Genomic DNA, 14,030 nt, shown 5'->3' on the forward strand with positions numbered 1-14,030 from the left:
ATTCCACGATAAAGTCTCAACCCGAAATAGCAACATCCACATAATAAGGTTCCTGCATCTAGGCCTAGATGATCGCCCACCCACCATTCTACCTTAGTCAACATGACTATACCGCAACAAATAAACATAATAGTCACGGAAAGATCATCCCACTACTATATACATAGTACTAAACTAATCACTATTTGATTATCTCGGCTCCACACGCAACCCGAATCATCTATCTACCTACCTAAATAAACAGTAGTAGTTCGGTAGTTACGGAGTAGCCTGTCGGGAAATTTACCCCCAAATTCCACACCCACACCTATCCCCATTCCCATCGAAATCCTAACCTAATAACCTAATTCCATCCATCCCAACCCACACGAACCAAGAAACCCAAACCTAAACCCGAAAAAATCTCAACTAATATCCCTCCCTATACCCTTCTTACCAATCTCCATCCGGGATAGCGTTCCATAAATCCCACCAGTTTATCAACCGACCATACATGATACGAGACCCGTCCAGGTCCGTCTAGGTTCCCCTGGTGAAAACCTTAATGAGAAAAAAAAAACAACTCTTCCCTTTCATGATTCTTCCTACCCTGGGAAAGAAAATCTTCATCTCAGTTATCATTGTGTCAGTATCTGATAACCCGCTACCCCGTAATTTCAGAATCTTGCTTTGAGGAAGTCATCATCAACATCATTTATCATGCTTAAAGTAACCACAGTGGGTGAGTGGAGCGAAACCGGCTCGGATCGAGGCATCTTACTCATTCCTTTGTAAGCAATACGCATATGGGGTAGTTAGTAGAGACGGGGTCTAAGGCACCCAGGCACACTCACACTAACACTCCAGCTCGCCCCGTACTTACTCCGGAGCCGGAAGCCGGGCCATGCCGAGTGACATTTTCGGTTGGGTCGAACCGCGTCGGCTAACTATCTACATAGCACTGATTTTCAGGACTAGGTAACGGGTGGTCTGTGCCTGAGGTGTGTTAGGTGCCTGAGGTGTCTATCTCTTTTTGCTTGCTTACTTATTGATTTATTGGAGTATTAACTATGTTATGTGGGTATGTGAGTTGTTGTTGTTGAAAGTGTGAAAGGTATGAGTAGGATGTAATAAGAGTGGCTGTCTCCTGAGTATAGACAGATGAGGGAGGGTGAGCATGAGGATGACGGGTGCGACCTGTCCAACTGGTGAGAGTGTGAGACACTGACAGGGAATCGAGGTACACCCCTACCTCAAGTAGGTAGTACATACAGTAGGTACGGCGTACGGAGCACTAGAAAAAGATGGTGAAAGCGGCAGCGGCAACACCAGCGACTAAAGAGTGGATCGCATGATGTTGTGTAACGGTGAGGGGGAAAAGGCTCCCCCCGGCCCCGGCCGCGGGAGGGGAAAGAGAAGAATGAAAGAGATGACTGAATGGGTCTGACGGTTTGCCTACCTGCCTGCCAGCCTACCTACAGATTTCCTTTTTGGTCTATTTTGATTTCTCAAGTATATAGATCTTTTTTTTTCCTTCACTCTTCTTTTCGCTCCTATTTGTACGGATCACCGGGGGCGGTTTTTCTAGCGTTGCGCTCGGTGCGCAGACATACATCAAGTCATCGAGATCGGTCTGTCAAAGGCGTCGCATGGGTGGGACAAAATATGTACGAAGTGTGCGTGGAATCTGAAAGTTAATTTCCTGCCCATTTCCCATGTAGGGATCTCTGCGTCCGCCTGGGTTCCTACCCATGCGGACATCGGTGTCTGCCTGTCGGGCTGTACAGATGTACAGATGGCCCGGGCAGGGTGCCTCGTATGTAAGCGCCGTGCAGGTGATAAGCTGCAGCTGGAAACAGGGATGGATCAATAGTAAATCCTGCCCGGGTGCTCAGTTACAGGACTTAGCGTGAGGTCTGTGACCGGTGGCCCGTATGTATGTGCATGCATGCTTGAACTCCTTTCTTTGTTGGTAGCCCACGTCGACAAGAATAGAACACCCGAGACCCTCAGAAAAGATGGTCGTGTGGTGGACAACGGGAAGGGTTGGACGCCGACGATAAATCTGCCCGAGTAACCCACATACCGACCACATTGTCAATGCATTGTTTGTGCTCCCGTTGTCGTGTTTCAGGTACATTGCTGGGCGGCATTCATCAGCGTATACGAAGAATGGGTGGATCCTATCCTGGGCAGTGGGCATGGGCAATGGGTGGATGGCAGCTCCGGTCGGCCGGCTTTCGATCTGGTATGTAAGATGGAGGGAATCCGTGCCTTGCCTCCACTGGGCTGACTTCTGTCACTCCCTAGCCAGGTGAGGTGCGTTTATTGTCGATGTGACGGTGTTATCTTGGTGATTACTTTTATTTCTGACACATCCATGTATACTCCGCATGTCTGTGTGTATATATACGCTGTCGACAGCGAGAGAGGGGGTTGTGTTCTTCGCGATTTATTCGGATCCGACAAAATAGGGGCCCGACGCGCCCATCCAGGAGTCCTTTCCTGAACGGTGAGAACCATCCTCTACCGGTAAGAGCTCTTCCGATCCCATATTTAGCTAGCCTGTTCATCTTCCAACGTTGGGACCCTGATACGGCAAAGCCGCAAAAGTCCCAAAGGGGGGTGGCCTGCCGAAGAAATGCCAGTCTAGTGCCCAGTGGTGGGTTCACTGGCTTAGGTGGCTTCTTGTTATTTTCGTAGTCCCGTGCGGTTGCTAGTTGGTTTAGTGTGCGGAAGGGGTTAATCATCAGGTGGGAAGGGAAGGGAACCAAAGGGGAAAGGGAAGGGGGAGAAAAAAAGAAAAAAGAAATGTGGGCGAAAAAAAAGGACAAAGGATCGGCCCACCCAGGTGATGTATCAAGATCATCGACACCAACAGAAGAGCCGACGGATCAGCATCGGGAACGGCCCACTCCAAGGAATCCGTTAAGAATCTGTGGCTGGTGGCTGGTGCCGGTATCTGGCTAGGTGGCATTTCCCATGCGTGGGATCTGGCCTAGACGGCTTAAGTAAGCCTGCCGCTGCGGCAGTCCCGCGGCTGAAGCCTCTGAACGATCCATGACGGAAGGGGCAAAGCCAGGAATAAGCAAATCCATCTCCCCGATTTGCTGCGCGACGGGCACGTCGGGCGTCATTCACACAATGATCTCAATTCAAAGTTAATTCGCCCTTTGTTGCCCCATTTACCTCTGCCTCCAGAAACCGAACAGTTGAGGCACCTGCAGACCGCTGCGTAGAGTTGAGATTATGCAGCGCTGTAAGTAGCATGGGGTGGCCGTCTGATTTGGCAGATGGAAGGGGCCTGCTCTGTGTAGTATTGGTTGACAGAACCCGACTGTCTCTACTCGCGGGCGCCTCCGGCAGGACCATGGGGCCGCACATTGGAGCGTGGACTGCAGAGGGTCCTACTCCATCTGTACGCAAGTGCATGTATTGTCCGGCACCGAAGGAGGAACAAGGAAGAGGCGGGCGGACAGTAAGCAGACCGTTTCTGGGTGAGCCACTGGGGGGGCCGACTGCAACATTGGGACTCTGCACTTTGCAGGTGGTCCGAGTGTGGAGTACGCCTCATGCCTGACTAGGCGGCCGGGAGCTTAGGTGGTTGAGCTTATGGCATACGCCAGTCAGGTAGCGCAGGATGTCGGTTGAGGCCCCACTGCCGCAGTCAGGGAATTATTGGCGGCCTCCCGTCCAGATGGCACTAATTTATCAAATAATAAATAAAAATGGGCACGGGGAAGAGAGGTCCGGTGGGTCTAGGTTCCATGGCCCACCTGCAGCCCCTCGGCGAGTCACAACCGGGGGTTCGTGCTAGACTTACCACAACCCCCCCATCCCTGGAGCTGCCTTCCTGGCTCCGGCGCTTGCATCCTCGTCAAACACTGCCCTGTTTCGGGGCGGTTCGACTCCATCCGCACTAAATCTTTGGTTGAACCCGTCCCATGATATGTGCGCCCCCCCGGTTCTACCCTAGTCAAACTGAGGCTACTGCTCATAGTCCACAATTTTTTTTAATTTGCTCCCAACTTAACTCCTCACTATCACATTGGCCCCGCCTGCCAACAGGACGCTAAGCCCATTTCCTCTGTACAATCACACTGCAAAGTTCACCCCTCATTAGAAAGTAACCCACTAGGTCTCCCAAGGAGGCAAAAGAAGAAAAAAAAAAAGAAGGGAAAAAATGGGGCAAAAGAAATCATCCAAAATAAGGAGTTGACCATGATGCCAACACGCGGTGACTAGAGTACAGGCGGATGCTATGGGGTACATATGTATGTCGTAGGTATTAAGCAAAATTCTTTTTTCCCTTTCTTTGCTTTTTCCCCTTGTAAATATCTCTTCTCCTCCCCTGGCTAGAGGATCGAGCCAACCATTTATATATACATGCGATGATAATAAGCGAAAATAATTGAAAGAAAAATAAAATAGAAAAAGGACCGCCCATCTACCTTGCCTTCTGGTGCCGCCGCCTGCAGGATGCTGGTGGCAGTCGTAGCTTGGGCGAATGCATCCCCCGGCGCTCACCTGAGTTCCGGCGCCCGGAAAATATTAACTGTAAATACCCGCGGACACGACTCCAGATTGTCCCCACCCGCTAGGCCGTTCCTGGACGTAAAGCTGCCTGTCTTCGGCTTGGCGCCGGACGACCGCCATCTCAGCTTTTCCGTGCTTTCCTTTGGTTTCGCTGACTGCTGGAAAGCTGCACAACCACTAGCGCCGCTTGGCAAATTTCGCCCTCTACCACCAGCCCCTCGACCTTTCCTCCTCTCTTCTCTCTTCCTCTCCTTCCCTTCTCTTCTTCTCGCTTTCTCCTCCCTTTCCCTTTCTGCTTTTGCCTCCCCTGCCCGGTAACGAGTCATTGCTTTCCTCTCCCGACTTCAATTCCGCATCCCTCACTTTGACTTCCCTCCTCTCACCCTCCCGTCGCTTTTGCTTCATTTTGCCTGCTGCTAAATCGTGCCGTTCAATCCTTTGCCCCCTTCCCGCGTTGCTTAACTATACTCTCCACACGTCATTTTGCCCCATCTCCAGCCATCTAGCTGCATTTGGGACTTGATTGACCGTGCACGTTCTTTGCCGCTCGCATCCTCGCATTGTCCAGCCTCATCTTAACCCCGAGCGACAGGAATTGTCACGTTTCGCGCTCCTTCCATACGTCGTCACGACGCTGGTTCTAGATTTCGCTTGTGCGGCAGGTATCTTGGGAGCCTTTCCCGGACGCGGTCGGCGCTTGTGTGAAGATCATTGGGTGGCTGGTTTGCGCAACTACCTCTACCGGGGATTGTACGACGTCTTCGTGACACGGGCGGTCATTGCATCATTGTGTCGCAAATTGATGGGAGCGTAAAGCTTCATTTGCTGTCGAGATCTGGTTGTGCTCCGTTTTGGGTTAACTTTGAGCCGCCGCTATGGCCCATACCCAACCGTCTCCCACGGGAGGCGTCACCCCTCACCATGGACATCTTGCAGCTCACCCACAGGTTAACGGTCACTTGCCGTTGCAGTCTCAGAGCCAGAAGGGCCCGCCCTTGAGCACCGCTCAGAAGATCGCCGCGCTCAATGAGCAGGTTTGGCTTCAGATCGGTAAGTCGCTCGCTATCCTAGCGCGTCACGCTTCGGCTACGTGACGGTCGCTAACGTTTCGCAAAGGCGGTCTTACCGAATTGATGGGCGACCTGGACGGTGCTACCAATGCCTACGAACAAGCTTTACGGCACAACCAGTGGTCAATCCCTGCCATGAATGCGATCTCTTGTATCTACCGGACAAAGGAGCAGTTCCCGAAGGCGATTGAATATCTCCAAAACATTCTCAAGTTGGATCCGACCAGTGGGGAGACATGGGGCAGCTTAGGTACTTTGAATAAATCTACTGTATCTTTGATGATCATTAACTAACGGCGCTTCCTAGGTCACTGTCATCTGATGATGGATAACCTGCAGGAGGCGTATACCTCTTACCAGCAGGCGCTGTACCACTTGCGCGATCCCAAGGTCAGTAGAAGTGCAGATGGATATGCGGACACCCACTAACGGTCGTGGTAGGAGCCCAAGTTGTGGTACGGAATCGGGATTCTTTACGACCGTTATGGCTCGCTTGATCACGCCGAAGAAGCCTTCTCTCAGGTCATGCGCATGGCCCCCGATTTCGAAAAGGCCAATGAAATCTACTTCAGGCTGGGAATCATATACAAACAGCAGCAGAAGTTCGCCCAGAGTTTGGAGGTATGCCAATAATGGTCACGGTAATGTTTGCGGTCATGCTAATACTTTCAAGTGTTTCAAATACATTGTGACCGACCCTCCTCGCCCATTGACCGAGGAGGACATCTGGTTCCAGATCGGTCACGTCCACGAGCAGCAGAAAGATGTAAGCAAGTTCGAAGATGGGCACGAGGCGAATGTGGTCGCTAACAGACATTCAGTTCGAATCTGCGCAGCAGGCTTACAGAAGGGTTCTTGACCGTGATCCCAACCATGCGAAGGTCTTGCAACAGCTTGGATGGCTGCACCATCAACAAAGCAACAACTACGCTAGCCAGGAGAAGGCCATCGAGTACCTCGAGAAATCCGTCAGCTCCGGTACGTTCTGCTCATAATCTGCAATCGTGCACTGTGCTAATCGACTCTTAGATAACGGCGATGCTCAGAGTTGGTATCTGCTCGGTCGCTGCTACATGTCGCAAGCCAAGTACCCCAAGGCCTATGAGGCGTATCAGCAAGCCGTCTATCGGGACGGTCGCAACCCGACCTTCTGGTGCTCGATTGGTGTGCTCTACTATCAGATCAATCAGTACCGGGACGCGTTGGATGCCTATTCTCGTGCTATCCGTCTAAACCCCTATATCTCGGAAGTGTGGTACGATCTGGGAACTCTGGTGAGTCAATTTGCCCATGTAAGTCCGTGATGCAGAGCACTAATGTGTTTGCAGTACGAGTCCTGTAACAACCAGATCGCGGACGCGCTCGATGCGTACGGTCGGGCGGCTGATTTGGACCCGACCAATGTCCATATCAAAGCGCGCTTGCAGCTCCTCCAGAGCCAGTTGTCAGGTTCCAGTCAGAGCAATGCCCCGGCTCCTCAGCCCCAGGATGTTCATCCCCAGGCTTATCAAGCTCCTGGTGTCGGAGCGCCTCCGGCGCCTCAATGGGGTGCACCAGCACCCACCGGTGGTCCACCCCCGCAGGCTCCCGCTCCACCAAGACAGATAGCTGACTGGAACCGTGGCATCAATGATATCCAGTCCCAGGCCCAGGCACAAGCCGCCAATGGTTTTGACCCCCGTGATGCCGTCCGTGCCGCTGCCTCACTCCAGCAACCCAGCCCCCGACAAGAACCGGGACGAGGCTTCCCCGACGCTGTGCGTGCGCAGCCAGCCCGTTCTCCGAAGACCACCCTCACCGGCCCGGGTGTTTACGCGCCTGCCCATGGCCTTCCTCAGCTTGCCAACCCCCCCGCTTCCGCTCTCGATCGTGCTAGTGGTGCTACGGCCTTCTCGCCCGCTACCCGTGGACCGTTGCCGCCTGCTCCTGCCGCCCCTCCTGCGCCCGGCGGTCCCAATGGTCCTGCTTCTGCTAACGCTCTGCCTCCTTACCATCGTCCGTTCAGCCCTCCTCCAGAGGTCCGGCCGCTGCGTGATGATCGCCCTTCCTCGCCGGGATCGACCTATCCCCACCAACAGTACCATCATGGCCCTAGCGTCCCGGTGCAGGGCGCTAGCGGTGGGGGTATCGCAGGGGGTGCTCCGCCACCAGCGTCTGCTATCAGTGCCGCCGAGGCTGCCGCCCGCGAGCGTGAAGAACGTCCTGGCTCCGCTATGAAGCGTGGCCGGGAGTGGGAAGCGGAGGCTGGCCCCGTCAAGAAGCTTGCCAGCGAAGAGAACCGTGCCCGCCTTGATGACCACCAGTTGGCTCGTCGCGTCACTTCCCCCAACCGCATGCCGTCCCCCGGGGAGATTCAACGCCGTAGCTCTTCAGAGATTCGCCGTGAGGACCAGCGTCGCGTCAACGAGAACTATCATCCCTCTGAGGCGGCTCACCACCCTCCTACGCTGCCTTCGATCCAGCACATGCCCCCCCACCCGTCTGGTCCTAGTCTCCCTCCCATGGCCGAGAGCGCTGCTGCGGCTTCCAACGGACCGTCCTCCGGATCCGCGTCCGCACAGGTTCAGGTGAAAGAAGAGCCTACTCGCAGCGAACAAGCTCCTGCGCACGAGCCCGCGGCACGAAAGATGGACGTGGATGAGAACTACGATGACGACGATGATGAGAAACGAGCCAGTGCTGTTGTCAAGGGCAGCCCGCACGCCAGTGGGTCGGGCAGCGCCAACAACAGCAATGGGGTCTTGAGCGGCGGCAACCCCCCTACGCCGGCCAAGCCCGAGTCTACGGTTTAAGAAGCATTGTGGTGCGACACCACTTGATGTATTATTTGAGATGGATCGGTCGGTCTATCAGGGCCCCAGGAAAGAACAGCCCGAATGAACCCTTCGTCATGAGAAGTCACCCCTGCCCTCGTTTTCGCCATGCCCTGTTTCCTTGGTTTCGTCTATATACTTCTCTCCCGACTTTCGGTGACAGTTCCGTTCCTGCACTGTTTTTTTTCTTTACCACCAACGCTTGTTTGTATTGTAGGATTGGCATTCATGGGGCGGTCTTGATGGTTAGCTGTTGTTTGTTCCCTTCATTTGTGTGTATGTGGGTAGTGCAGGGTGGTAGGTTGGCCCTGGGCAGCCCGGAAATTCAAACATTATCTACTCTACTTTAAGTTGTCCTGCGGATGTTGAAAGACGGTTAGGCAAAGGGGGAATTCTGGCCTCATAAGGTACAGAATCTGGAGTTGTGCGATTTCCTCTTATATTCTGCGGAACCCCGTTAATGTAGGCTACGGGCGCCAAGTCTCACCGTGCGTTTCAATCGTGGGTGTACGTGGGGACGGACCTCACTGGGGGCCTTAATTCTGGGTCTGGGACTGCGGTGGATGTCGGGCCAGTGGCCACAGGGCCAGTCAGGTCGGACAGTCAACAGTGGTCGCCGCACCGCCCTGCGACCTGCCGGGAGTCGCTCATCAACAAGATCGGGGTAGAGCTACTCCGTGGTACTATGTACAGGGTACACAGGCATGAGGGATAACCAGGGACGAGAATGGTCCGGATGGGGGGGATTGCCACTCAGGCCGACCGTAGGAATCGATAATCGCGGCGTCCGTCCGACCGACCGAAGGCAGCACCTCGAGAGAGTCCGAGACAGGCAATGTGCGCGTGACCCAAGGGTTCATGCCTGAGGCAACCACATCCGAGTAACCCAAAATCGCTTAACCCGAAGGGGCAATGCCCGCCAAGACTTCGCTTAGATCAGCCCACACTCGTTAAGCGTGCAAAATACGACTTCCGGCAAACTCAGAGATAGACACTCTCACTCACCACTTCGACGACTAACGACAACAGGGTCAAGATGTAAGTTGGTCCTGCCGCACCATGGCAATTCTCTGCTCTCTGGAGCCCTGTCGCTGATTCGATTGATTTTATAGGAGTCACCGGAAGTACGAAGCGCCTCGGCACGGTTCGTCCACCTACTTTGCGACCTCGCAAGCGATCATGAAATTTTTTGGAGGTCTTGTGTGGATAGCATACTGACTTGGATTTCGACAGGCTCTCTTGCCTACCTGCCCCGCAAGCGTGCCGCCAGACACCGTGGAAAGGTCAAGAGGTTAGTTTTGGATTCGCAACCGGAGGGGCGATAGGAAAGGCGATATACTGAACTCTTTTGCGACAGCTTCCCCAAGGATGACCCCAAGAAGCCCGTCCACCTGACGGCCACCATGGGTTACAAGGCCGGTATGACCACTGTTGTCCGTGACCTTGACAGACCCGGTGCCAAGATGCACAAGAAGGAGGTTGTTGAGGCTGCTACCGTCATCGAGACTCCTCCCGTATGTGGATTCTGCCAAAAGAAAAAAAAAATCTGTCCGACGATGGCTGACCTTCTCTAGTTGATCGCTGTCGGTGTTGTCGGTTACATCGAGACTCCCCGTGGTCTCCGCTCTCTCACCACCGTCTGGGCTGAGCACCTGAGCGACGAGGTCAAGCGCCGCTTCTACAAGAACTGGTACAAGAGCAAGAAGAAGGCTTTCACCAAGTACGCCAAGAAGCACGCCGAGGAGAGCGGTGCCTCCATCACCCGCGAGCTCGAGCGCGTCAAGAAGTACTGCACTGTCGTCCGTGTCCTCGCCCACACCCAGGTCCGCAAGACTCCTCTCAAGCAGAAGAAGGCCCACTTGATGGAGATCCAGGTCAACGGTGGCTCCGTTGCCGACAAGGTTGAGTTCGCCCGCAACCTGTTCGAGAAGCCCATCGAGATCGACTCCATCTTCGAGAAGGACGAGATGATCGATGTCATTGCCGTCACCAAGGGTCACGGTTTCCAGGGTGTCACCAGCCGTTGGGGCACCAAGAAGCTTCCCCGTAAGACCCACAAGGGTCTGCGTAAGGTCGCTTGTATCGGTGCCTGGCACCCTAGCCACGTCCAGTGGACTGTTGCCCGTGCCGGTCAGATGGGTTACCACCACCGTACCTCTTGCAACCACAAGGTCTTCCGTATCGGCAAGGGCTCCGACGAGGGTAACGCCTCCACCGAGTTCGATATCTCCAAGAAGCAGATCACTCCGTAAGTCCACTGATTCAAGAGATTTTTAGCAAGTTTGCTAACGGGTATCAGCATGGGTGGTTTCGTCCACTACGGTGAGGTCAAGAACGACTTCGTCCTCCTCAAGGGTTCCGTTCCCGGTGTTAAGAAGCGTGTCATGACCCTCCGCAAGACCCTGTACCCCCAGACCAGCCGCAGGGCCACCGAGAAGGTCGAGCTCAAGTGGATCGACACTTCCTCCAAGTTCGGTCACGGTGCTTTCCAGACCCCCGAGGAGAAGCGTGCTTTCATGGGTACCCTCAAGAAGGACCTGGTTACTTCCGCTTAAGGTGTTTATGGAAATGTCGGTTGGGTGTAGTGCAAATTCTATTACGTTTCAATAAAAAGCGAGAATACCTTTCACGTTGTCCCGCCGGTTAGTTATTGACGTAGCTACACGATAACAGTGGTTGAATTACTTTGAGCCGGTAAAAATTGCATAAATCATTCTGTAGGGAGACCGTCCAGCTGGTCGGTGCGTAACTCGTCTGCAAAATTTGCTGGGTCCAACGCTCGTCCCGGCAACAGCCACTCGTCCCTCCAGGATCCATCATCTGCAGAGTCAGTCCCATTTCGCGGCTTTTATCCTCCGTCCCACTATCTACTTCCTTCTAGAAGCCCCTTCCATTGTCTCTGACACCCGTTTTTCTCCAGCACCAATCAGATGAGTGCCGCGTGTCTGCGACCTCGACGCTGGCCGCTCAGCCGCCCTGCCCATTGCGTCATTGCTCCCATCGCGTCTGGGGCTTCTTCTTCTTCCTCCACGACACATCCTCGTTTCTCCTCCCAGATACAACCTACTCGAATCACTGAGGTACACCGCTCCCAATACCACCATTTGTGTCCTGCTCGACTCCATCGTCAGACCACACTTTCCACCACCACCACAACAAGACCAACCCACTACCACATCACCCCTCATCCCCTCACCACCACCACCACCACCACCACCACCACCACCACCACCCGCACCATGTCATCCGACGACGCCTACATGTCCTTCCTAAACAAAGCCAACGCAGACTACTCCGCCGGCCAATCCCAACCCGCCACCACGACCTCTTCTTCCTCCGCGCGCACCGAAACCGTCCACACGGACGTCCGCGTCCCCGCGTCCCTCACTTCCATCGACGCCTTCTACGTCTCTGAAACAGATGAGCCGTTTGAACCTGTGGCGTTGAAGTGGGATGGTGCGGCGAGGGGAGTGTGGCCGGATGCGTGTACGTGACTTTTTCCCTTCCCCCCTTGTTTCTTTCTTGCCATGGTTATGTGTGTACTGTGGGGTTTGAAGCTAATGGAGTACAGCTCACCTCTCGAATCTCATCTCCCCGGATCAAGACCTCACGGCGGATATCGAGACCTTGTCGCCGTCGATGTTTGATCCTCGGAATCAGTATGGTGGTGTGTTGCGGGCTGTGAGGGCCGCGGTGGGGGATGAACAGGCGGCGGATGTGAAGGTTTATCGGGTTGAGGTGGGGAGGTCGAGGGTTGAGTATTTTGTTTTGGCGCTGGATGGGAAGCAGGGGTTGGTTGTTGGGGTGAGGGCTAAGGCCATTGAGTCTTAGGTTTTTGTTCTTTTGTTGTTTCATTGGGTGTGATGGGTTGGGAGTGGGTTATGAGTTATGATTTGGGTTGAGGTGTAGGTTAGGGGGTATTTGGTGATGGGTTTGTATGTGAACTTGTTGATGATGGAGCATGGTATGCTTGTGTTTTCTGCAATTCTCATTGATAGGGTTTTTGTCAGTGCCGTTCGGTGTAGTGTATGATGCTGTATGGACTCCGGACACTGCTAGCACAGCTGTTCTGGTAAGCACTGTTCTTGTGAGCTCTGTTCTTGTAGACACTATTCGTAAGCATTCAGAAATGCACATCTGCACATCTCCAGCATAGTCTCCAGCCCTAACCGTCATTCTTTGCCACTCACGGTGACAGTTCTACCTGCAAAGACCGATTCACAAGTCTGAGCCCAGAACAAAAGCCGTATAGCCGCGTTGCCAGGACATCCGCCTCCTCTCCTGTCACCAGTGTTAATATCCGTGCCGTGAAGTACATGGCAGTGGATCCTCACCTGCTCTAGACTCGTATAGCATCGTATCATATCACGCATCGTCATACTGATTCCACCGGTCATTCACCTTTTCCCAAGATGAAGCCCACTGTTGTCATGTTTGATAGCCCCATACCTGTCAGAGTTTTCTCTCATTCCCTGCAGGCTTCTCTTACCGCCAGTATAAAGCTCCTTTCTTAGAGCGGCTTTCTCAATCTCTTCTCATCGCTTTATACTTCTCGCAAGGCTTATGCCAAAGCAATCCCTCACCGACAAACCAAAGGAATTCAAGCAACCAACAAAATGACCGAAGTCCTCATCGCCACCGACGCCTCCAACAACCTCCACTGTTGGATCTCCGACAACGGATCCCCCAGCGAAACCACCATCCCCATCACGACCATCATCCAAGACCCCTTCTCCTACATCTTCGCCTTCCGCAACGCCTACCACCTCTTCGTCAGTTTCGCCAGCGAAACCATCTACCACTTCATCACCAAACACGTCCGCATCATCCGTCTCTACATCCTCCGCGAACTCCAAATCATTTACCCTTACCGATGCGAATCACCCACCGTCATCACTCCCACCTCTTCCTCCTCCTCCTTTTCCTCTACCAATACTAGCACCACTAGCGGCAACGGAAATGGGGAAATCCGCCCCGACGCCATCCTCCCTAATCTCGACGCCATCATGGAGAAATGGCGCTTCGCGTGCCGGGCTATTCCCAACGGTCATGATATCGCGTTTGTGTGTTTTGAGCTGTCGGCGCCGGATGATTATGTGCCGGCTGGGGTGTGTCGTGTGCTCCAGATTATGAGTACCGTGTTGAGTGTGAAGGAGCGGGAGAAGGGCCGGTTTCGTTGTGGGATTGAGGGGTGTAGTCCGTCTGCTGCGGAGCGGTTTGATTCGTGTTTGGTGGGGAATGTGGCGGTTGTGGGGTGGTCGTTGGTGGGGGATGAGTGTTGAGATTGTTGATTATTGATGGGTTGGTGGATGGATGGATGGATTGAGCGGTTGATTGACTGAGATGGACTGAAAATGTCGAGGTGAACTGGATGGAGTGGGTGGCTGGATGAGGTGAAATGAATATGGTCCTCTTATGGGGTGGATATGTATTGTCAGAGCTGGATATGTACAGGGGATGAAGTCAGCTTCTGAGTGATCAATGATAATCGCTAATAAATAATGACTGGGATGTGATCATATGAATTTGTGTATAGAGTACTAGGATGCAAAAAGAACTCACCTTATTCCACCATCTCCCTCCCCCTCTTCTGCCTATGTTGTAGACAGCAATATACTTCAATAACGCCGAT

The 14,030-nt window shown here is 53.6% G+C and overlaps 4 protein-coding genes across 4 annotated transcripts; all 4 read left to right on the forward strand.

Moving 5' to 3' along the window:
• The first annotated feature begins 5,214 nt into the window (after positions 1 to 5,214).
• Positions 5,215 to 8,723, forward strand: cyc8 (putative transcriptional corepressor Cyc8). Its single transcript, XM_025714143.1, has 8 exons — positions 5,215 to 5,565; positions 5,632 to 5,835; positions 5,893 to 5,975; positions 6,027 to 6,206; positions 6,259 to 6,351; positions 6,407 to 6,563; positions 6,615 to 6,859; positions 6,914 to 8,723. Exons 1-8 carry the CDS (start codon positions 5,391 to 5,393, stop codon positions 8,375 to 8,377), a joined length of 2,601 nt encoding a protein of 866 aa, XP_025571507.1. The 5' UTR covers positions 5,215 to 5,390; the 3' UTR covers positions 8,378 to 8,723.
• A 678-nt stretch (positions 8,724 to 9,401) lies between these two features.
• On the forward strand, positions 9,402 to 11,064 carry rpL3 (60S ribosomal protein uL3). The gene is made up of 6 exons (XM_025718128.1): positions 9,402 to 9,436; positions 9,511 to 9,542; positions 9,632 to 9,689; positions 9,756 to 9,912; positions 9,973 to 10,646; positions 10,698 to 11,064. Coding segments are annotated over exons 1-6 (1,179 nt in total). The 5' UTR covers positions 9,402 to 9,434; the 3' UTR covers positions 10,954 to 11,064.
• A 140-nt stretch (positions 11,065 to 11,204) lies between these two features.
• Positions 11,205 to 12,487, forward strand: BO80DRAFT_428357 (uncharacterized protein). Its single transcript, XM_025720235.1, has 2 exons — positions 11,205 to 11,884; positions 11,970 to 12,487. The coding sequence occupies exons 1-2, from the start codon at positions 11,329 to 11,331 to the stop codon at positions 12,227 to 12,229; spliced, it is 816 nt and encodes a 271-aa protein (XP_025571509.1). The 5' UTR covers positions 11,205 to 11,328; the 3' UTR covers positions 12,230 to 12,487.
• Positions 12,488 to 13,014: 527 nt separating this feature from the next.
• Positions 13,015 to 13,680, forward strand: BO80DRAFT_467929 (uncharacterized protein; the record flags this gene model as incomplete). Its single annotated transcript, XM_025722895.1, has 1 exon — positions 13,015 to 13,680. One exon carries the CDS (start codon positions 13,015 to 13,017, stop codon positions 13,678 to 13,680), a length of 666 nt encoding a protein of 221 aa, XP_025571510.1.
• Between the last annotated feature and the right edge of the window lie 350 nt (positions 13,681 to 14,030).

This window comes from Aspergillus ibericus (assembly GCF_003184845.1).
Source record: "Aspergillus ibericus CBS 121593 unplaced genomic scaffold BO80scaffold_47, whole genome shotgun sequence".
NCBI lineage: Eukaryota > Fungi > Ascomycota > Eurotiomycetes > Eurotiales > Aspergillaceae > Aspergillus > Aspergillus ibericus.

Bases quoted from the DNA above. Each gene is read 5' to 3' on its own strand.
- rpL3 (XM_025718128.1), top strand. The intron at 9,690-9,755 runs GTTAGTTTTGGA...CTTTTGCGACAG, and splicing joins CACCGTGGAAAGGTCAAGAG to CTTCCCCAAGGATGACCCCA. The intron at 9,913-9,972 runs GTATGTGGATTC...GACCTTCTCTAG, and splicing joins CCGTCATCGAGACTCCTCCC to TTGATCGCTGTCGGTGTTGT.
- BO80DRAFT_428357 (XM_025720235.1), top strand. From the start codon at position 11,329: ATGAGTGCCGCGTGTCTGCGACCTCGACGCTGGCCGCTCAGCCGCCCT. The intron at 11,885-11,969 runs GTACGTGACTTT...AATGGAGTACAG, and splicing joins GGGAGTGTGGCCGGATGCGT to CTCACCTCTCGAATCTCATC.
- cyc8 (XM_025714143.1), top strand. From the start codon at position 5,391: ATGGCCCATACCCAACCGTCTCCCACGGGAGGCGTCACCCCTCACCAT. The intron at 5,566-5,631 runs GTAAGTCGCTCG...CGTTTCGCAAAG, and splicing joins GCAGGTTTGGCTTCAGATCG to GCGGTCTTACCGAATTGATG. The intron at 6,860-6,913 runs GTGAGTCAATTT...ATGTGTTTGCAG, and splicing joins GGTACGATCTGGGAACTCTG to TACGAGTCCTGTAACAACCA.